This window comes from Macrobrachium rosenbergii, chromosome 15 (genome assembly GCF_040412425.1).
Source record: "Macrobrachium rosenbergii isolate ZJJX-2024 chromosome 15, ASM4041242v1, whole genome shotgun sequence".
Classification (NCBI taxonomy): domain Eukaryota; kingdom Metazoa; phylum Arthropoda; class Malacostraca; order Decapoda; family Palaemonidae; genus Macrobrachium; species Macrobrachium rosenbergii.
Window position 1 is genome coordinate 12,932,702 of NC_089755.1, and position 24,279 is coordinate 12,956,980.

Genomic DNA, 24,279 nt, shown 5'->3' on the forward strand with positions numbered 1-24,279 from the left:
AGTTTCTTACTTAGAATTACCTTTCCTCACACCATGGAGTGCTCAGTAATATTCTTACAGGATCCCAAGGCAACACAGTGAAGACTCAGAACGGCCTAAGCTGTTATTCCCAGACTACTGTATAAACTGAGTGCAAGAGAATTTCTTCTACTATACAAGCACACACATGAGTCGCTCTTAGAGTATAGAATGCCATTCTTTTAACAAAGGGTTTTGGAAATTAATATCAAGCCCAAAGTTCCTTAGAAGTTCAGCTGTGTCTTACTATATAGGTTAACTTTCTTATTGCTTGCTTTCACAATCTAACACATACTCTGCATGCTAATAGAAATTGTAATTCCAGTCTATGTATATATATTTGTATGTAGTGGGCTTTATTGTACCCCAGTGGATCTAAGCAAAGGGGCATTCTAATTTCAAGAAAAAAGTTTTGTCAATATATTTGTTTTCTTCTGTCGCCTGATTTTGTCGTCAATATCATTACACAAGGACAACAGTTTAACATTTTAAATAAATCAGTTAATCGCTGGATTAAAGCAAGTTAAAGGATGGAAGAAAAGTAATGTCACAATGAAACACCGGAAGGAAAAACTGGTTAAAAACCACAAGACAGCAAACGTTAACCTTAGAAGACAGAATGTCATACAAGGAGAAAGAAAGTCCTAACCTCTTAAAGTTGTGGTGTAGGAGCCTTGACCTTCCTTGTTTCTTATCGAGCAAGTGTAGCGCCCGAAATCCCCTGGAGTAAGTTTTCTAATCTGCAAAGTCATATTATGCCTGGGAAAGAAGGAACATTATGTGGAAAATTAATGAACTGGGTTCCAGTCATATGCATTCAGATGGGAGCAACAAGCAACATCTTACTTTCCACCCTCTCCTAACAATTGATTCAAAGTGCACCTGCAAAAGGTTTTCCTCCCATAACACCTTTTAGACCTTCTTACTGTTAGTTTCCATTTCAGCGTTGAATAACCTCAAATAATTTATCATCATCTCCCAGCCTCCATTTTTGCAAATGACCAAATTAGCTCAAAACAATCTAATCCATCTTTTCCCCAACACTAACCTTTTAATCCTTTGGCCTAATTTTCATATTCCATTCCATTCCATTTCTTCATTTGTATTCAACATACATTACACACTTTGCGAGTCCTTTTAGCAAAGGATAATTGTTCTGTAATCTCTTCAAGTCCAACATTGGCTTGTGCAGTCTCCTCCCAAGCCTCAGGGTGCGCCCACTCTACAGTAGGCTACTTAACTCACACACATCACAAAAGTGGGAATACAAGTTAACAGCTTATTGGAAGTCTGACCAGTGCTTCATGTGATTAAACAGCATCGGTCAAAGAATTGTTCCCCGCTTACAGGAGTTGACATTTTTCAACCTGAATGTGATATGTGATAAGATGCTGACATATGTTTAATGACTGTAGTGTGGATGCACCCTTAGCATATGCTCTGCTGCCTTCTTTGCTGATCATATGCTTTAACTCCTCTATTCTCTCACCTACTGTTTCCATTCTGTGTCTATCCATATTAGCATTAATTGCCCCTTCTTCCTGGTATTCACTCATATTTACTAGCAACTTTCTCATCATACTTACATTTTGCAGCTCACTAGTTTCAGCAGTTAAACTGCCATGGAGACAAATACTTGGTCTCAGACACACTTTTATGCCAAACCAGACATTCTCCTGTCTACATATTCTTTTGCTTCTGTCATAAAAACTTTTAATTCGTATCAACAACTTATCTTCTGTAATACTGTACTATACAATCCTATTTATCAACTGTATCAGTAGTTTTTTTGTAGGTTCATGTATGCCACACACTTCTTTTATATCATGACTGTTTCTTAGTAAACAAATGAGTCACACAAACTCTTCCTTTTTTAAACTAACATTTCCTCCTTTATCAGACATTAGAATGTTCAAAATCCCTTATCATTATAACCATTAATCCACTGTAATTATAATGCTGATGTATATGTTGTATCAATTAATGTAACTAAAATTCAACAATGTGCAGTAAATGCTAACACTCAGGAAGTTAATGAAAACTTACGTGTAAGGTGGATGTCCATCCTGTATAGTATTGGTGAAGTATTCTTCCGTAAGACGTCGTAGTCCCAAATGATTCTCCAGGATCCACATGACATTAGGATCTGGGAAAGCGGCGTAGAGGCAAGTCAGGCTCACTGCCTGCCCAAGATGGGCCCAGATTTGGCTGCCAGGCCCCCTGACCTTAGGCGCGAAGTACACGTTCAAGACGACTCTTTTGCTCTTCGATGGCGGATAGCCATTGCTTGCGATGCAAATGTATCCCCCAGCGGTCTGATGGTTTACGTGTTCCAGTATAAGCTTTCTTTTCTCCCAACTTTGAACTGAGGGACAGAGAAGTTGGAATTGTCAAAATTCCTTTTTAGTAACAATTGTGGGTAACAGTCAAAAGAGGCTGCACATGCTATTTACAAGAGTCCTGGCCTACTTGAAAGCAGATCAAAGATATAATTCCACAGGGATGCATTCTAACTTAACCCGTACAAGAACACTGTTGCCTGTCTTGGCCAAGGTGTGGCTTTGCCTCCTCTGGACACTCCACCCCAATGTGACGACATATATAACGTAATAACGTGTACAGGACTTTATCATATGTCAATACACTTTATCATCATTTATCAGTATAAATTTATCATCATTTGTCAGTGTAAATTTGTCATCATTTATCAATATAACTTCATCAATTGTCAATATACGTCATCATACGTCAGTATAACACTACCATCATTTGTCAGTATATAGTTATCATCATTTGTCAGTATAACACTATCATCATTTGTCAGTATAACACTATCGTCATTTGTCAATATAACTTTTATCATCATTTGTCAATATAACTTTGTCATTTGTCAATATAACTGTATCATTTGTCAATATAACTTTTATCATCATTTGTCAGTATACTTAGCATCATTTGTCAATATCACTTTATCGTTGTCAACATAACTTTATCATCATTTGTCAATATGACGCCAGGTAATTTTTCACCAATCAGTCAGTCGTCATTTGCCCAAGAACAGCGGAAAGACGAACGCCCATTGAGGTCAGTTCGGCCTGAGGAAATTCCAAGATTCAGCAGCCCTCATCTCCTAAACAAGTGAACTCTTTTATTGCCAGAAAATAAATATGATTGAATTGAATTGAACTGAATATAGAATTTAGGCCAAGGGGCAAGCACTGGGACCTAAGAGGTTACTCAGCACTGAAACGGAAATTGACAGTAAGAAGGTCTGACAGTTGCACTATGAATCAATCGTTAGGAGAGGGTGGAAAGTAAGATGGAAGAAAGAGAATGTGAAAGGAGGTACAGTAAAAGGAACGAAAGGGATTGCAGGTAGGGGACAAAGGCCCGCTGCAAAAACCTTAAGTAATGCCTACAGTGCACCGCATGAGGTGCATTGACGGTACTACCCCCTCCGGGAGAAAAATAAAATGTACGAAGAATTAATGTGCAGTTTTCGTAACTGGGCTGACGTTTTGGAAAGAACTGTTTGTTTATTGTTCCCGGCTAATGTAATCCGCTAAATCAATTTATCATCCAACAGAAGATTTAAAATGTTTCCAGTTATGTAAATGCTAGATTGCATAATTAATGTCTTCAGCCCATTCTTTATGAGTTTTACTCATTGCAAAAATATTCATGTTTCCTCTCCTTTTGGTTGCACAACGCAATATATATGGAATAAAATTATATCATATCAAAAGATGGGTGGGTGTATGGATAACACTAGAGGTTGAAGAAACCACACGTTACTACAATTTGCAACAGATCTATGGGGCATGGTGTGAGAGGCAAGAGATTTTATATGGAGAAATATGTGTGTGTATATATATATATATATATATATATATATATATATATATATATATATACATATATATATATATATATGTATGTATATATTATACATATGTGTATACATATGTATATATATATATATATATATATATATATATATATATATATATATATAACTATTGTCTGCATGTTTATTATATTTAAAAAAATATATATACATATATGCATATACTGTATATATATATGTGTATGTATACATTATTATACACAAGGTCATTATTTTAATAAATCAACAGAGAAGAAATAAATACCAATTACGCGCAGACCAAAAGAAAGAATAAAGGTAAATATAAAAAAAAAATCAAGAAAAGAGATAAAACATCCAGCCATAACCTCACCGTACGCGGAGGAATTGATCCTGATCCGACTGTAGTCTTCTCTGAACCACTTGTAGGAAGGGGTTGGGGTTCCGTGGGCGGAGCAGCTGAGGACTGCTTTCATTCCCTCCATCACCCACAGCTCCTCGTCTTTGTCGTCCAACACTGGCGGTTCTGGAAGGGCAGGGTTTCTATATGTTTTATATATATATATATATATATATATATATATATATATATATATATATATATATATATATATAGTCTACTAAATATCACTTTTACCAGATACATAAATAATTGTAACAGCCACAATGCCCTCTTATTTTCTCAAATTTATGCGCTTTCTGGATACGCTTGTCAGTGCAAAGCCTTAGATCCAAGTGCAAGAAATCTGGAAGGAACTACGATGTCCGGTAGCGGAAACGAACCCGCAAATCTCTCAAATACTTGGATCTAAGGCTTTGCAGTGACAAGCGTATCCAAAAAGCGTAAAGAATTCGAGAAGTTAAGAGGGCATTGTCGTGGCTATTGCAATTATACACACACACACACACACACACACACACACATATATATATATATATATATATATATATATATATATATATATATATATATATATAGATAGATAGATAGATAAATACACACACACATATATATATATGTCTGTGTATATATATATATATATATATATATATATATATATATATATATATATATATATATATATATATATAAATACATGCACACACACATATATATATATATACACAATATATGTATAAATACACACATACACACACACACACACACACACACACACACACATATATATATATATATATATATATATATATATATATATATATATGTATATGTATATGTATATGTATGTACACACACACACGTATATTCAGACATTAACTCACAAATAATCCATTAGTATCAGAATGCACTCTACCTTCGTATAACTCACACTTCAAGGGAATTAATATTATAATAAGTCCCCCTAACCTGACAGGATTCGAACCTGTTTCTTTTAGGGTTAGAGGCAGGGAGCCAGTGAGCATGTGCACTCATCCGTCAAGAGAGGTCTAAGCTGTTTTCAACAATGGTGTAAATTTTCCCTTCGAATTGAGGTTCTGGGCACAGATACGAAATCAACCCAGATTTTGTGTCCCTTAGTTTACAAGAGCATAGCTTCTATCCTGATTAGGAGTTATACCATAAGTGGGCAGTGCCGTCAGTGCACAACATGCGGTGCACTGTAGGCATTACTTCAGGTTCTTGGCAGTGTACCTTTCATTCCTATTACTGTACCTCCATTCGCATTCTCTTTCTTCCATCTTAATTTCCACCCTCTCTTAACAGTTGTTTCATAGTGCAACTGCGAGGTTTTCTTCCTGTTACGCCTTTCAAACCTTTCTACTGTCAATTTGCAGTTTCAGCTCTGAATGATCTCATAGGTCCCAGTACTTGGCCATCGACCTGAATTCTATATTCTGTTCTATTTTATGAGGATTTGGTCCTGAGGAATTCATAGTTAGAAGAAAAATCACCGTTCAGGTTATCTTTTCGTCCTATAAACCCAAATCCTGGTTAACATAGGGAAATTTTTTTTAATAAAAGATCAGAATCTGGAATCTCGCTAGAGTTCATCAACTTCTTTGAGCAGAAGGAGAAGAAGACACAAGCGAAGCAGTAGTAGTAGTAGTAGTAGTAGTAGTAGTAGTAGTAGTAGCAGATAGGACTCGTCTCTGTAACGGCTCCACCATCTCCGTTTCGATGAACAAACGCTCACGCAGTAACAATGAAGGCGAGATTAGTTACAGTTTGCACGAAACGATAACAGTGAAACCTCACATAAGTATTGCACTCTCATCAGTGTTGCTTGGCTTATATACTCGATATCCCATTGCAAATTGATATTAACGTAATGGTTATAGATCGCCCATTTTAGCTTCGAGGCTCCTGTTTTATATTTCGTAATAATCTCACTCTGTAATGTCCCTGCAGTTTATTCATGCAATTATTGTATTTCAAAGTTAATTGCACATGCTTTAGATGCACCTTTTGTAATGTCAGTATTACTTACTAATCCTGTCATTTGCTGCTTTATTCTGTTCTTTTTTGTTTTACACTGTACAAGCATTTGATGCCCTTGAACTAGCTTTACAAATCATAGAAACATGTGTTATTATTATTATTATTATTATTATTATTATTATTATTATTATTATTATTATTATTATTATTATTATAACTACATACTTTCTCAGCTCCATTCATTCCCTTACCAGAGCAACATGGCTGGAAATGAGGCTTTCGTAATCAAACCATTCTTTTGAGTTAACATAGCAAAGCACGCTTAAGCAAGCAGCACTACTTGATTGAATTCAGTCCTTATGAGGACGGGATCTCTGTATGAAACTCAGAATGTCTAATGTCTACAGAAACTACACAAACCAGGTCAGTCCTTATGAAGACAAGACCTCTGTATGAAACCCAGAATGTCCAATGTCCACAAAAACTACACAAACCAGGTCAGTCCTTATGAAGACAGGATCTCTGTATGAAACCCAGAATGTCTAATGTATATAGAAACTACATAAACCAGGTCAGCCCTTATGAAGACAGGACCTCTGTATGAAACCCAGAATGTCTAATGTTCACAGAAAGTAAGGAACCCAGAGAAGCAATGAAACCCCTTTAGCTCTTCGCGTACCTACGACGTTCAAGAACCCGTGGATGGACGTCGAGGGCAGAGTGTTTATGTTGCAAGTGTAGTATCCATGGTCCTTGATAGTGACGTTGGTGATTGTGAGGATCCAGGTCGACCTCTGCTCTCTCTGCACGGACATCCGGGGGTCCCTGATGATCACAGCTTCGCCCATCGACAGGACGATGTTGGTAACTTTTTTCATCCAAGCCACCTGGTTTGGGAGAAAGAGCAGGTAGAATAGATAGTAAAAATAACAAGAATAAAGATAATAATAATAACTGGAAACTTCTGTTCCACAGGAAATGGAAAGCCCCCTCTCCAGTACATAGAAAACCCTACTTTGTTGTAAATCGAATGCTCTTCTCTACAGCAAATGGGCAGCCCTGATCTTTAGGAATTGGAAAGCCTCATTCTATAGCAAATAGAAAGACTACTCTACGGTACAGTGAAAGCCTTCTCTACAGCAAAAGGGTAGCCCTACTCTTTAGGAACTGGAAACCCCCTTCTCCAGTATATAGAAAACCCTACTCCTTTAGTAAACTGAATGCCCTTCACTACAGCAAATGGACAGCCCTGCTCTTTTAGGAATTGGAAAGCCCCATTCTACAACAAATAGAAAACTACTGTACAGTGAAAGCTTTCTTTACAAAAAATGGTCAGCCATGCTCTTAAGGAACTGGAAATCCCCATTCTACAGCAAATGAAAACTACTCTACAGTGCAGTGAAAGTCTTCTCTACAGTAAATGAATAGTCCATCACTGCATGAAGAGGAAGAGACCTGCCCTATGATTTAAGTGAATAACCTGCTCTACAGAAAATGGAAAACCTTACCTTACCTTACAGAGCACTGAAATTCCTTCTGTACAGTAAAATTAAAAGGTACTGCTCAACAGTAAATACAAGACCCTATCCTACAGCATATTGAAAAACCTTCTCTACAGCAATTGAAAAGCCTTATTCCACAGTAAATTGAAAACCTTGACCTCCATAAATGGAAAGCCGTACTATTCTGTAAATAGAAAGTCCTGCTTTACTGTAAATGGAAAACTTACTCTGTATAAAATTGAAATACCTTCCCCATTGTAAATGGAAATCCATGCTCTACAAGAGAAAGAAAAGACTGCACCAGAATAGATAGAAAGTATTTCTCTATTTCAAGTGGAAAGATGTTTTCTACAGGAGATAGAGAACTTTGCTCTACAGTAAATACAAAGTCTTTCTCTACTCTAAGTGGAAAGTCCTGTTCTACAGTATATGGGAAGCCTTACTCTACAGTAGATAGAAAACCTGGCTCTAGAGTAAATTGATAGCCTTTCTGTAGAGCAAATAGGATACCCTGTTCTACAGTAAATGGCAAGCCGTGCTCTGTAGCAAATGGAAAGTCCCATGCTACAAAAAAGATGGAAATCCTTGTTTTACAATAAATGGGAAGTCCTGCACGATAGTAAATTGAAAACTGCTCTTCAGTAGATAGAAAACCTTGCTCTTTAGTAATTTATGCAGAGTGCTGTGGAAGTTACTCTTTTCTAAGAGAACCCGAATTTCAGAATATCTAAAATAATCTTGGTGATATATTCTGAGGTATCAGGTACGTTCAAATTCACTTTTCTGTCAGTGCACCCTGGTCATTACTTTTATAATGTACAATGGGCTAGTTCCGAATGTGAGTGAGTACTGGTGGGCTTTTGTCTTTGACTGTACATCTAAAAATACCTCAAGGAACCCACAATGCTAGTGTATTAACCTTTTACAGGGGTTCTAGACACATAAAAGAAACAGTTTCCATATTACTTTGTACAGGCATCATGCAACATAATGCGAAATCTTTGCAAGAATTTAATGAGCTAGATTTCAGATGGCAAAGAGCGGTAGGCCTACAAATCTACGAGTGTATGGACTACAAAAGAAGTCGCCATTTAGATATGGCAATATCAAGGACACAATAAACAGAACAGAAAATTTCTAGTAGCACAACATAAATGTGAATTCTTGTAAGATTATTCAGATGGTTGAAAGTTTGGAAAACTGACCTTGTAATCTCCAGGTGTTTGCACAAAACAGGTCAGTCTTGCCGTTTGTCCCACATTGACTGTCACAGTTTGAATCGGCAGGCCGTAGTGAGATTCTGCAGAAGGAGAAGAACTAGTTAAGATTCTAAATGAATAGCTACAAAATATACCAGATTTAGAGTAGATTATTCCCTAATCAACCTGCGACAATGACCAAGTTATCACAGTGGAAGTACCGTTGTATGAGATAGTGTTTCTTTGCTACTAGCAGCTTGGGCTGATGAGCAGCGTTTTGCTATTTTGTAGCTAAAATTGTTCTGACTTTACTGCTTTTTTTTCAGCACACTAAAGAGTGGTGTCGCATATGGCTATTACATAAGTACTCCACGGTTTAAGTAAAACAAAACAAGGGAAGTTCAAATGATTCAGTGACTTGTGACAAGCAACTAGATAAAAATTCTTCTTTGCAAGTATATAGAAAGATGAAAAATCATATGATATGAATTAAACTTATAACAAAGTCCTGTTTTTCCTGCAAAATTTTGTCTTTGGAAATATTAATAATGTCACCTAGATGCACTGCCTATAATTTGCCACTAAGGTGGCAGACATTGATTTTTTGTGTCTAAAGTAAAACTGGAAATTTCAACCTAGTAAACTTTTCAGATAAATAATTTAATAAAAATTTAGGGAACTTTTTGGCAATTTATTTCACAATAACACACTCCTAAAACATTTTACTATGACCGAACTACCTCATGGGAAAGGGGATCATGCCACGTTTTCTGGATACAGTGGCCTTTCCAGAATGCTAACCTAGAATTTGTCACCTCGGGGTGGTGCTGGAATGTGAATTTCAAGTTCTCATTGGCTTGGCTCCTATTTTTTATTGTAGTAATTGACTATTTAGCTTTTGAGATACTCATGGGTGCAACTTACGTTTATTTTCCCCTCATAGGGAGATAGTGCCGCCAGTGTACCTCATGCGGTGCACTGTAGCCATTACTTAAGGTTCTTTGCAGCATCCCTTCTGTCCGTAGCTGCAACCCCTTTCATTGCTTTTATTGTACCTCCGTTCATATTCTCTTTCTTCCATCTTCCTTTCCACCCTCTCCTGACAATTGTTCCATAGTGCAATTGGAAGGTTTCCCTCCTGTTAAACCTTTTAAACCTCTTTATTGTCAATTCCTGTTCCATCGCTGAATGACCTCGTAGGTCCCAGCGCTTTGCCTTTAGCCTAAATTCTGTATTCTATTCTGTTCTATTTTTATTTCCATTTCTGACATCCCATTTGGTATTCATTGCCACTTGATTTAGTTTTTAATACTTTTGATGACAGTAATTGCTCCCTACATGTGTTACTGAAATCGTTGATAACAGCGTTTATTCCTTAACTGGGTTTTTGATATGTCATGTCAGGAACCACTTGATGATTATTCGGAAATTAATGGGAACAGTAATTGTGATTTTGCATAGATTGTATTGCTGGTCCTGTTGAGTGATATTCTAAAATTTATCAGCATTTCCTCTTGACAGAGGTTTTCCAGATGTTTGGCAACAATTTTCAGTTTTCTGTAAAAGAAAACTATTGTGCCGGTTTTGTCTGTCCCCCCGCACTTTATTCTGTTCCCACTTTTTCCTCTCCGCCCTCAGATCTTAAAAACTACTGAGGCTAGAGGGCTGCAAAATGGTATGTTTATCATCCACCCTCCAATCATCAACCATACCAAATTGCAGGCCTCAAGCCCCAGTAGTTTTTATTCAAGGTTAAAGTTACCCATAATTGTGCTTCTGACAACGATATAGGAGAGGCAACCACCGCGCCTGGGTTAAATTTCATGGGCCGCGGCTCATACTGCATTATACCGAGACCACTGAAAGATAAATATATTTTCGGTTGCCGTGATTATACGCTGTAGCGGCTGTACAGAAAACTCGATTGCGTCGAAGACTCTTCGGCTCATTTTTTACTTGTTTGAAGAGCCTCTGCTTCAAGCAATTGTCTCTGGAGTCATTTTAAGAGATCCAATGACAGTGTCTCCTCCGATGGGGATTTTTGGAAAATGTAACAAGTGTGGTTACTTTACTCTTCTTGTGGTTCTCATTTTCACAGCTAAGGATCTATGGGCCAGCTTTTGGCAATAATCTTCAAACTGTTGGCTGTAAGAAATATATTGTTGAAGGCCATATAGGTAACAAGGGGTTCTTAAAGGAAGGAAAAGGCTGATATCTGGACTGATTATCGAATGAGTTATTTAAATTATATATATATATATATATATATATATATATATATATATATACATATATATATATATATATATATATATATATATATATATATATATATATATATATATATATATATATGTGTGTGTGTGTGTGTGTATATCTACTGGTCACTTTTACCAGATACATATGTAATTGTGGCTATTACAATTATAGATATACAGTATATATACTGTATATATATATATATATATATATATATATATATATATATATATATATATATATATATATATATATATATATATATATATATATATATATATATTTATATATATAATATATATATATTATAGATAGATGTATATATTTCTATATGCATAAATACATACATATATACATGTATAAAACCTTGAACCGTTTTCCCTAGCAGTGGGTGGCTCCCAAGAAAAGTACAGACAGCAATCACCACCACATTCACAGTTAAACAGTTAAACCGCTGAATTATGGATGGACCCCATATTTATACAAAAAAACTTTAGCTAAAACTGAAAAATACAGTTCCCTTTGTATTGCAATTGTATTTGACTAAGTATGAACAATAGAAATAGGAAAAATAATTCAAATATTCAGTCTGGTACCATCTCCATTTAAAAAGAGGAAACAATGATATCTAAAATATTTTGTCGATTTGGGAGTAAAGGTTTAAGAAGAAAATTAGGAATCAGGTAGCAGGATGGAGTTAGAAATGGAGTTAATGGAAGTTCCACATGCAGATGAGATAATGATGAAAGGGTGATGGATATGGCTTGGACATGTCCTTCGAATCATCCCTGGGAGAATAGTCTGTGATAGTTCCACTTGGTCCCGTGGAGGGTAGTGCCGTTAGTGCACCTCATGCTGTACACTGTAGGCATTACTTAAAGGTTCTTTGCAGCGTCCCTTCGGTCCCTAGGTGCAACCCCTTCGTTTCGTTTTACTGTACCTCCATTCATGTTCTCTCTTTTCCATCTTACTTTCCAACCTCTCCTAACAATTGTTTCATAGTGCAACTGCGAGGTTTTCCTCCCGTTACACCTTTTATAACCTTTCTCCCGTCAATTTCCCTTTCAGTGTTGAATGACCTCATAGGTCCTGGCGCTTGACCTTTGGCCTAAATTCTGTATTTTATTGTGTTCTAAAAAAACTGCTGGCATATGGTCAGCCTTACAAGATTCGAGAAGCGTTCGAGTAAGTAAGTGACTTGTTCAGGTCATAAAACAACGCTCTTATACTTGGTAGACTTCTAACAGAATAGAATAGAATATAGAATTTAGGCCAAAGGCCAAGCTCTGGGACCTGTGAGGTCATTCAGCACTGAAAGGGAAACTGAGAGTAAAGAAGGTTTATTGAAAGGCGTAACAGGAGGAAAACCTTTTGCAGTTGCTCTATGAGTCAATTGTTAGGAGAGGGTTGAGGAAAGTAAGAACAAAGAAAGAGATCTGAACGGAGGTACAGTAAAAGGAATGCAAGGGGTTGCAGCAGGGTGCCGAGGAACCTCAAGTAATGCCTACAGAGCACCACATGAATTACATGCAAGTCTGCAGAGCATGCATGACTTTTCAGTTACTGTTTGATTCTGTGATGGCAAAGCCATTGCTTTGTTAAGTGTTCCAGTGCTTTAACTCCTTAAATACCAAGATGAATGGTAATTGCATTCTCTCCAGTTTCTAAAGAGAAGATATGAGTGTGAAGTGATAAAGTTGTTTTTGTATAATGGTCTTTTTTTAAAAGACAAACCTACAATAAATTGCTAAAACTGGGTAAATTAACCCAGTTTTAGCAATTTATAATTTGTCTTTTTACTTTCATCTGAAATATATTTGTCCAATATCTTACATTCAAAACTGTACCAATACAAATTCATCTGCATTTAGGAGACAAGTCTATTTACTCTTACCCAAAACTTAATTTTAAAAAATGCTAAGACGTTTGTTCAAATTCACTTAAAATTTTAACGGCTCTGTCAATGCTTAATTGTCCCAACACAAAAAAAAATTATAAATTTCAAATATGTATGGGGATCTACAATTTACGAAGTGTATTCAGGATTTTAGTCCATGCCTCTTAAATAACAAAAATGGGACTACTATTTAAAGACTGCATTGAGATGTAAAGGACCATGCCAGTTTACATGATTGTGAAAACTTACTATACTATTTGGTGACTGCATTCAGGATCTTAGCGCCCATATAACTCCAAGAAAGTGACTATGCTACAGTATTTAGTGACTTCATTCCTGAAGTTATAGTCCCTGCACATTAGTTTAGTTGCCTAAAAGTGACTACAGTATATAATGACAGTATTGAGGATCTTGGAGTCCGTACAACTGCAGTCAGTGACTACGTTCGGATGTTCCAGTCCATGTCTCTACTGTTTAGTGATTATGTTCAGAAGTGGAAAAAATTGACTACTATTTAGTGCCTGCAGTTGGGATGTTTTAATCCATGGCTGTTAATTTAGGTGATTCTACTGTTTTTAGTGGCTGTATTTTAGGATCTTGCAATCACATGATTGCAAATGAAAACTTGACTACTATTTAGAATTTTTAACACAATGTTACAGTTCAGTTCATGGCTGTTAATTTGTACTATACTACTTAGTGACTGCATTTAGGATCTTGAGTCCATATAACTGCGAAAAAATTACTACACTATTACTGACTGGGTCAAATTGACATTACAGTCCGTGTGTGTTAGCCTTCCTTGAAAAATGGACTTCTCTTCTTACCTCTCAAAAAATAAGCTGGTGTCTAGAGCGGTTAGTTTCATCTTCCCTTGGGGCGTAACGGCTATGGCTCCTGACACCTGCAAGGGAGAGCACACTTTAATCTGTCTACGCAGTGCTTGTGACGACAGAAGGTGGTAATGTTTGGTCGTTAAATATTGCTTGCTTAATCTTATGTGAGTTGCTTTACTCTGTGGTTTCCCTTTCTTCTTTTTACTCATGAGAATTCTGTAGTACTTTGCAGGTGATGACACTCAGGAATTTTTCTGTATGAGTGTCTGCATATTTTTTAATAATAATAATAACAATAATAATAATAATAATAATAATAATAATAAGTGTTCTGAGACCACAGACTCTGCCAATGGCCGAGATCTCCTTCTTCTAAATGCTCCCAACAAAAGTTTCCCTTATCAGAGTGGAGATTGCTCTCAAAGCCTGCTAATTTGTAGGTATGATTATGTCCACATCTGGTTGAATTTTCGTAAAATCCCCGCTTATTTTATTGCGTAATTCAGCTAAAAAGAAGACGAACAGGCAGACCAGCCTCTCATCCAAATTCGTTGATAATGGGAGTTTTTAAATTTACGTTTCCTAGAGATTTATTTTTTATTTACTTTCATCAAGACTGAACTGAATAATGTGACCCCAGAAAGTCATAAATTCTACTAATCTTCGCACACTAACCACCAAAGTTAACCATCTGCAAGTAGTCCCCAAGGTAATGTTTTGGCAAAGATTTGTCCAAAGCCATTGATCCATTCTTGAGGTGGTTTGTTTACACACACAGACTCACACCGACATTAGTGAAAGCAACATTAATAACTCCTGGGGCTGTCTCAGTTCATGGCCATCCTAGGCAGTTGCCCAGAGGCCCGACAATTCTAGGGGCCCCAGTAAGTCCTTGAACACTGATTTGATTCTGTAGCAAATTTTATGCACTGTATCACCATATGCCTTTTTTCATATATATACAGTATATATATATATATATATATATATATATATATATATATATATATATATATAATCAGAAAGCTACAAACGTCCTTTAATATCAATTCGCTCTACCTCGGAAATAATATATTTTCGTATATATTTACCAATATATTATTTCCGAGGTAGAGCAATGAATTAGATATTAAGACATTTATACTTTCTGTTATATATGAATCACATGATGTGATAAATAGTCATATATATATATATATATATATATATATATATATATATATATATATATATATATATATATGTGAATTTTTATCACCGTGATTTATATACATTCATGAAAGCTACAAATGTGGCTCAATATCCAATTCACACTACTTCAGGAATATCCCCGATAAATTATCACTGAAGTGATAAATGGATCAACACCCTTAAAAATTCCTCTTAATTGTTAATTCCCCATCAGGATATTACCAGTAGCGTGAATTGGATATTAAACGACATTTGTAGCTTCATGATTATATATATATATATATATATGCTATATATATATATATATATATATATATATATGTATATATATATATATTTATAGACAAAATCCACGAAGGAAAGAAAAACACTGGAGTGCTGCAAGGCTTCGTAAAGGACGCCAGTCAGAAAGACCTCGCAGCAGGCCAGTGTTTCTCTTTCCTTCGTGAATTTTAAAACTTTATTATATATTCATCACGTTCCACATTTTCGTGATTCAGTTACACACACACACACATACAATATATATATATATATATATATATATATATATATATATATATATATATATATATATATATATATAAAATAAGAAGGCCCATAAAACACTATTTAAACATTGAAACCATATATTTCAGGCACTTGTTTCTGTGCCCCTGTTCACTGGTAGAATATGGACAGGTGGAAAGTTACAATGGTATATATACAAAAACATGAAGGTGTGGCCTTAGGCCTCCGATGTTAAGGTGGCGTTTCTTAGAAGGAGGGAGATTGACCAAATTCCCTAGTGGTTTTGGCCTCATTAGCTCCGTTTGGCGATGGATCTGGCGGTCACGTTTCTTGGGTCATCTTCTTCAAAGGGTGCGAGGATTAAGGTGTCAATGGCGTCCGATTTCAATGTCCTCCTGACAGGTTCATATTGTTGGTTTGATTGATGATAGCAGATTCCAGCATCTTTCTTTTGTACGGACAGCTACTCTTGAAAACCAACTCCGCCTCCAGTTAATGACATGCCCTGTATTTCTAATATGTAGGAAAATTCCCGAACTCTCCGAGCGTAACGTACTGATCTTTTGTGCTCTGTTATTCTTTGCGAGCGATCTACCTGTCTAAGCCTACATAAATGTCGCGACAATTACTACACGGTATCTTGTAAACTCCAAATTCTTCCCTTTTGTTATTTAAGTATCGTTAATGAGCGAACTCCCGATGGATTTGGGATAATGGAAAATGAAAGGATTATTAGAACTGAGTTGCTCGGTGGCCTTTTGGATGTTTTCATCGTATGGAAAAATTTATTTTGTTGTTGAAATCTATTTGTCTGTTGTGAGTGGGACCTCTGTAGTATATTTTATTTGCTTTATTAATAGCCCTCTCGATAATGTGTGGTGGATAAGAGCAGTTGCGTTAGGTGTTGGCGGATCGTGTTAAATTCTTGATCCAGGTACTCATTTGAACATATCCTAAGTCCTCTGAGGAATAAGTTGCACCCTACCATGATTTTTACGGAGACGTCGTGGTAGCTTAGAAATGAATGTAGGAGACAGCGAAGGTGGGTTTTCTATATACTGTAAATGCATACCTGTTCTGTTTTCTTATGATCAGTACATCTAGGAACGGCAGTTTTCCGTCCTTTTCCCATTCTGTTTTAAATTTTATGGTCGGAACTAGCGAATTTAGCCTATTAAAAAATTCCTTAAAATCCCCCCAGCTATTGTCCCAGAAAGTAAAGATATCATCTACGTATCTAAGCCAGATCATGTTATGGGGTTTGATAGACGACAAAAGTTCTGTTTCGAAATATTCCATTCTGGCAAACTTGTACATGGAATATTTTCACGAAACAGAACTTTGTCGTCTATCAAACCCCATAACATGATCTGGCTTAGATACGTGAATGATATCTTTACTTTCTGGGACAAATAGCTGGGGGATTTTAGGAATTTTTAATAGGCTAAATTCGCTAGTTCCGACCATAAAATTTAAAACAGAATGGGAAAAGGACGGAAAAACTGCCGTTCCTAGATGTACTGATCATGAAAACAGAACAGGTATGCATTTACAGTATATAGAAAACCCACCTTTTGTGTCTCCTCAGGATTTTTTCTGTATACCACGACGTCTCCGTAAAAATCATGGTAATGCAAACCTATTCCTCAGAGGACTTAGGATATAATTCAAATGAGTACCTGGATCAAGAATTTAACACGATCCGCCAACACCTCCTTCTTCTAACTGCTCTACCACCACACATTATCGAGAGGGCTATTAATAAAGCAAATAAAATATAGGTACAGAGGTCCCTGTGCACAACAGACAAATAGATTTCAACAACAAAATAAAAAGCTTCCATACGATGAAAACATCCAAAAAGGCCACCGAGCAACTCAGTTCTAATAATTGTTTTATTTTCCATTATCCCAAATCCATCGGAGTTCGTCATAAACGTATAATCTTAAATACACTAAAACCAAAGAAGCCGAGTTTACAAGATACCGTGTAGTAATTGTCAACATTTATGTAGGCGAGACAGGTAGATCGCTCTCACAAAGAATAACAGAGCACAAAAGATCAACTACATTACGCTTCTCGGAGAGTTCGGGAATTTTCCTACATATTAGAAATACAGGGGGCATGTCATTAACTGGAGTTGATTTTGAGTTGGTTTTCAAGAGTAGCTTATCCGTACAAAAGAAAGATGCTGGAATCTGCTATCATCAATCAAACCAACAATATAACCTGTCAGGGAGGACATTGGAAATCGGACGCCATTGACACCTAACCTCGCACCCCTTTGAAGAAGATGACCAAGAAACGACCGCCAGATCCATCGCCAAACGGGGAGCTAATGAGGCCAAAACCACTAGGAATTTGGTCATCTCCTCCTTCTTAAGAAACGCCACCTCCTTAACATCGGAGGCCTAAGGCCACACCTTCATGTTTTTGTATATATACCATTGTAATATTCCACCTGTCCATATTCTATATAGTATATAACAGGGGCAAAAACAAGTGCCCAAGAAAATATATGGTTTCAACGTTTAAATAGTGTTTTATGGGCCTTCTTATTTTCATATTACACTGTAGTATTACAGGAAAGACATTATTCATTCATATATATATATATATATATATATATATATATATATATATATATATATATATATATATATATATATATAAAATTATATATAAATAACAAAAGGGGTAAATATGTCTGAGTACTTCAAGGACAAGACATTACACAAGTTGGAAGTCAGCGCAATAAGAAAGGTTCATAATTGGTGGGACCTTTGAATAAAATATGCAAATGAAGAGTTATCACCCAAAGAGAATGAATTTCTGGCTTGATGGGGTGAGTATCTGGAACCGTTGTTGAATGAAGAGAATAGTAAAGAGGCAGAGTGGTATGGCATAACACAGGGGTGGAAGGAATTGCTGCACATTTGAGAATACTGGTAGAAATGGCTGTTGGGGATGGAAGGTGGGCAATTAATAGCCTGAAAATGGAAAGATGTATTGAAAGGGTACCTGAGTGGCTAAACAAGTCTGGATACAGGAAAAGTTGCCATGGAATGGCTAAAAAGAACGATTGTTACTTTGTAATGGGATATAATGGACACCATAATATTCTTTGGAAGCTTGAATTTCAAGTCAATGGACCTTGTGGGCTTGTTCCATGTGAATAGGGTTCATTTTCTGAATAATAATAATAATAATAATATAGGTATTTCAAAGCATCTAGGAGGTTGGCCTATAACATGACTTAGTGTATCAGGGAAGATGTATATTATTTTATTTATGGAAATAGGACAAGTGACAGAAGGGTAGATAGGTGAAGAACCGTGGTTTTAGATAGGGAAGAGGGTGTCAGGATCAAGTGTTTGCTGTGTGTATTTTTATGTGAGCAGTTAGAGAACAAATGAAAAAAAGGACATGAGAAGGATTAAAAGGGTGAGAAATGCAAAGATAAGAGTGCTTTCAGATGGTTCAGTCATGTGGAGAGATTGAGGGAGAAAGAGTGCATAATTCAAGATATTCGAGCACCATAAGTGATGGTGTGAATAAGAACTCTGACACACTATTAACGAGCTTTCTAGCCCGTTGTATGAGGCAACTAATGTTATGGAAGTTTTCTGCAGGGGGTTTCATTCATTCATGCATCAAATAATAGAAAAACAGGTAAGAAAATCAATACGAATTTCAAGAATACAGATCAAAAGACTTTTTAATTGTTTATAGATTCGGAAAGAACGCATCGTAACAGCACGTTTTACAAAACCCATAAAAAACAGAGCTGAAAATCAAACCGGGGAAAATCCTGAGGCTTTTGTTTCATGCGACGCATGACAGAAAATGTAGTATTTTCTGTATGACAACACAAACAAGCTCAGCCCCAGCAGCAGGAGCAGAATTACAGCCCATAGGCATCAGAAATTCCAGTTTTCCTCTTCTGCATTTTTGTGGTGAATGTTTCTTTCGCCGAGGTAAACACGACGAGACAAAGTCTTGTTTTGACAACAACTGCTTCCAAGGAGTCAAATTTTTCCTTCATGCATTTTTAATCGGCTTTTTGTGTCTGCGTCGTTACCTGCGCGAATGTTGACGTGCATGTCTGTCTGTGTGTGCATGTGTCTGTGTTTTATTGAAACATAAGATTAAGAACAAAGGTTAAAACGCTGGGACCTATGCGGCCATTCAGCAATGAAACGTAAATTGAGTCACAAGGTTTGAAAGGTGTAACAGGAGGAGGAATACTATGAAACAATTGTGAGGAGAGGGTTGAGGAAGAAAGAGAATATGGATATGAAGGGAGGGACAGTAAAAGCAATGAAAGAGATTGCAGCTAGGGGTCGAAGAAACGCTGCAAAGAACCGTAAGTGATGCCTACAGCGCACTGCGTGAGGTGGACTGATGCCACTACCTCCCTAAGGCGTGTCTGTGTTTAGAAGAACATCTACAGAATGGGTGAAGAAATCAGAAGGACCATCTCGACACTATTATTTCCACAGCGCTCAAACTTCATAATGATTTTGCCAACCTCGTGTTAGTTGGATGTGTTCATTTATTCATTTCTGGTGTCCGTTCTCGATCTCTGTCTGTAAAGCAAACTTTATTTCCAAACTGACGACGAAATAGGGAGCGGAAATGTCTAAAATTTAACGTTTAATCGACATTCGAAATAAAAGTACATAATGTTTTCAATGGATAAGTCTATATTGCAGAGCAATTAGCATCCACTGCATATATTGTTTTGCACTCTGTCCTGTTTAGCGAATAAGGAAAAGAACAAAAAACAATTTAATCTCAAGTTTAATCCGAGCGACGGCACGAAAGTTAAATACCTCGCAGTTTCATTGCCGGGTTTTAAGGTCAACGAAGCTGTAAGTGCGAGCTCAGGCACTGGAACTGGAAAATGTTCGGCTCGTTAGCGAATGTTGTTATTTTTCCAGGAGTCAATTTGGTGCCTTGGGTCTAGAAAATACAGGCTATCTTTTCAGTTCGGTTTTTGCCGCTGTTTTGCTTTCCCCTTCTCTGGTATCCAGGTGATGATCAACGGTGATCAAACTGGCGGAACAGTTTGAGAGTTTTTCGAGGGAGCTGCCTGAAAGTTTACAGCAGCGAGAGCAGTGAGGTTATATGGGGGTAGATGGAAAGTTGGTGGAATGGTGAGGTTATTTGGGGTTAAGGAAAGTTGGAGGAGTGAGTGAGGTTATTTTGGGGTAAATGGAAAGTTGGAGGAAATACAGTGGTTAATGGTATGGGGAGAATTGAAGTTAATCACAGAGTTAGGAAAGCACGGAAGTAACAGAATCACTGCAGTGAAAAGGTTTGGAAGGGAAGAGGTGTTGCCTACGAACGCAGGAGGGAAGAGTTATGAAGGGTATGTTGTTGGGTCATTTCTGCTCCGTGGAAAGTGAAAAAGGGTGAATGCTGACTGTGAATAATGGGCAGAAGAGATAAGCTGTTGAGAAGGATTATTTGTGTGCAATTTTGGAAGTGAAAATACATTGTGTTTTCATTTGGTCACTGGGTGAAACTCGAGGACAGCATTTTGAAAAGGCTGTACGAAGTGAAACTGAAATACAAAATTTAGGCCAAAGGCCAAGCACTGGGACCTAAGAGGTCATTCAGTGGTGAAAGTGAAACTGGGGGTAATGGAGGTTTGAAAGGTATAAGAGGAGGGAAACCTCGCAGTTGCACTATGAAACAAGTGTTGAGAGAGTATGGAAAGTAAGATGGAAGAAAGAGAATATGAATGAAGGTACAGTAAAATGAATGGAAGGAATTGCCGCTGACAATACTACCCTCCTACTGGACGAAAAGGCTGGCTGTAGGACTTCCTCGACCCGTAGGCTCACCCTGACACAGAACATAGTTTGACTCTCTCCTTTTCCCTCCTTCCAAAGCTTCCAAATTATATATCAGTCCCACCAACATATCATCCTCCATTCTACATTCTTCATCTTTGGTGACCATTGTCAACTCATCCTATCAACCCTTCTTATGTCAAAGACTATTTAACCCTTAAACGCCGACTGGACATACCGTACGTCGACTAAAATTGTCTGTCGGGTGCTGAGTGGACGTACGGTATGTCGACTACAAAATGTTTTTTTTTTAAATATTTGCGGAAAAATAATTATAGGCCTAGTTTGTGAAAGGTTTTAAATCACGTGCCTTGAGGGATGCTGGGAGTTCACAGATCACGCTGTTGTTTTGTTTACAAGCGTCACCCAGCGGCGCATCGCCAATTTCTTTCTTATCGCACTAAAAGCATCAGCGGAAGAATCGTCAGAAGGCGATTTCTTGGCTAGCGTTCGTGTTTTGCAGAACTTTTGCGAGTGTTAGCGCATTTATGACGCAGCAGGATGTTTGCAGAGATGTCCCAAGCGTCGTCAGGACCGTGAAAGCGCATATTGCCTGTCACGAGTGAGCATGTGAGGGGAGTTTTAGATTGGGATGCTGGAGAGGGACCAAGCACCCAAGGTGACCCAGCTTTTCAACGCTGTGTTGTGCGGCCATGTGTGGCCGAAGGGGACCAAGGACCACATCCTGTGCCTTTAACGACCCCTAGGAAGCATCGGGGTGTCCTGAGGGGCATCTGTAAGCATTTGGGAGGCCTCCAACAAAAGGACATTGATGAGTATTTGTTGGAGCTCGATTGAGAGCAAGTGGAAAGTCCTCATTTTGATGGCAGTTGGTCATCTAGTAACGAGGACATCACCCCCGATGTCAGTGATGACGAGTATTTGCCCCCAATGGTCGTACGGGAGTCACAGCAGGAAAGTGAACTGGAGTTTAGTGGTTTCATTGCGTATGAGGGAGAGTCTGAGGAGGAGGAGGAAGCACCGATTGTGGCTGGTGGGGATGAGACAGAAAGTGATGGGCCAGTGGGGAGGGTGGGAGTGCGAAGTCATGCCTGCCCGTAGAAGGTCGCAACGTCGCGGCAGCTTGGGTGAAGGCCATTCGTCCTAAAGTAATGAGGGTTGGTTGTAGGACCCCACCCTCCTAACATGCACCCATTCACGGCAGCACCTGGACTGACCGTCCCTGTGCCTCTCACTGTACTGGGGTTCATTCAGATCTTCCTGACGCGGGAATTGCTGGAATACCTCGTTGCAGAGACGGTGGATTACGCTCAGTACTGCCGTGAGGAATTGCAGACGACGACATCGTATTGCTGGCGGGGTTGAAACCTCACGGACATGGCGCATTTTTTGGGGCTCCACATTTTTTTTTGGAATGATGCCTGCTGCTGACGTCAGGCAATATTGGAGGCGGAATTTTTTTTTAAGTACGCCCAATGTGCCCAGCATTATGTCCCGTGATAGTTTCCTGGCGTTCGACAGGATCTTAGTCCGCCCAGTGTTGGACTACATTCGTGAACGGTGCCAGTTTCTCGTGGTTCCTTCCAAGAACCTTTCTTTGGATGAGGGGATGATGCCGTACGAAGGGCGTCTATGTATAAAAGTTTACAACCCCAAGAAGCCAAAGAAATATGGTGTGAAGTTATTTTTTAATAGGGAATCCAACACTTGATACGTCGTGGACTTCTCGGTGTATTCAGAGGTCTTCTCACGCTGCGTGACACTGTCTTCGGTCTTGTGGATCGTTTCCGTAACCAGGGATACCACTTGTTTATGGATAATTATTATAACTCAGTATCCCTGGCCCAGGAACTGTATGAAGCAGGTGTGCATGTCAGTGGTACCCTTCAGTTGGTGCGTGGGACCCCGAATGTCCTCATGAGGTTCGCTAGCCAGCCGCAACAACTGGCAAGAGGAGAGACAGAGTGGCGGCGGAAGGGAGATGTCTTCGTCATCTGTTGGAAGGGGGTCCAACTCGTGCCCATGATTACGAGGAGTCATGGGCCCATCCAAGAAGAGGTCGTTCAGCGGAAGAAGACACGTCGGCAGGGCCGAGTTACATATGAGGAGTTTATGTCCAACGGCCTACTGTCATCGGGCACTACAATAGGCACATGGGAGGAGTTGATCTCTTTGATCAACTCATCCAGTATTATCCCTTCACCAGGAGAACCAGGAGGTGGACACAGAAGCTCCTCATATACCTCCTTCAGTCGGCCCTCCAGAATGCCTACATCCTCTACCGTGGGTACAATTCGGACACCCGGAGGTTGTCCCACATCCAGTTTCTCGAGGTGGCCGGGAATGCCGTCATAAACTTTAATCCAGAGGTGGCCTTCCAACACCGCCCCTGCCCCGAGCTCCAGATCTGCCCCAAGAGGATTTCCAACATGTCGCTAGGAGGGCCAACCTCGGTCGTCCTGCTCCTGCCGGCGCCGCCCCTGCTGCCGCCGCCCTTGATGATGCCGCCCCTGCTGTCCCTGCTGCCACCCTCCCTCACATTCCAATGTCCCGTCAGGTAGTGGACCCTGTGTGTCGGCTGCAGGCAGGGGATCACACACACTGGAGCTCCTAGAAGGGCATAAGCAGAAACGGTGCCGGGTGTGCCATATGAATGGCAGAAGAAGAGACACCTGGTACGTCTACCGCACCTGCAAGGTAAGCACTTTGCAGGTTCGGGAGTGTGACCGCAAGTACCACACTGCGGCCATATATTGGAGTGCGCCTGCCGAGGACACTG

At 38.5% G+C, this 24,279-nt stretch overlaps 1 protein-coding gene across 1 annotated transcript in view; it reads right to left on the reverse strand.

The window, feature by feature from the left end:
• LOC136846258 (lachesin-like) overlaps nucleotides 1-21,648 on the reverse strand; it is a 28,701-nt gene extending 7,053 nt beyond the window's left edge. Inside the window, exons 1-7 of the mRNA XM_067117066.1 lie at nucleotides 21,604-21,648; nucleotides 13,969-14,045; nucleotides 8,992-9,127; nucleotides 6,964-7,171; nucleotides 4,257-4,409; nucleotides 2,065-2,383; nucleotides 668-777 (exon numbers count right to left, since the gene is read on the reverse strand). Of these exons, the coding sequence (XP_066973167.1) occupies nucleotides 668-777; nucleotides 2,065-2,383; nucleotides 4,257-4,409; nucleotides 6,964-7,171; nucleotides 8,992-9,127; nucleotides 13,969-14,045; nucleotides 21,604-21,648 (1,048 nt within the window). The remainder of the gene's footprint in view (nucleotides 1-667; nucleotides 778-2,064; nucleotides 2,384-4,256; nucleotides 4,410-6,963; nucleotides 7,172-8,991; nucleotides 9,128-13,968; nucleotides 14,046-21,603) is intronic.
• Nucleotides 21,649-24,279: the final 2,631 nt, after the last annotated feature.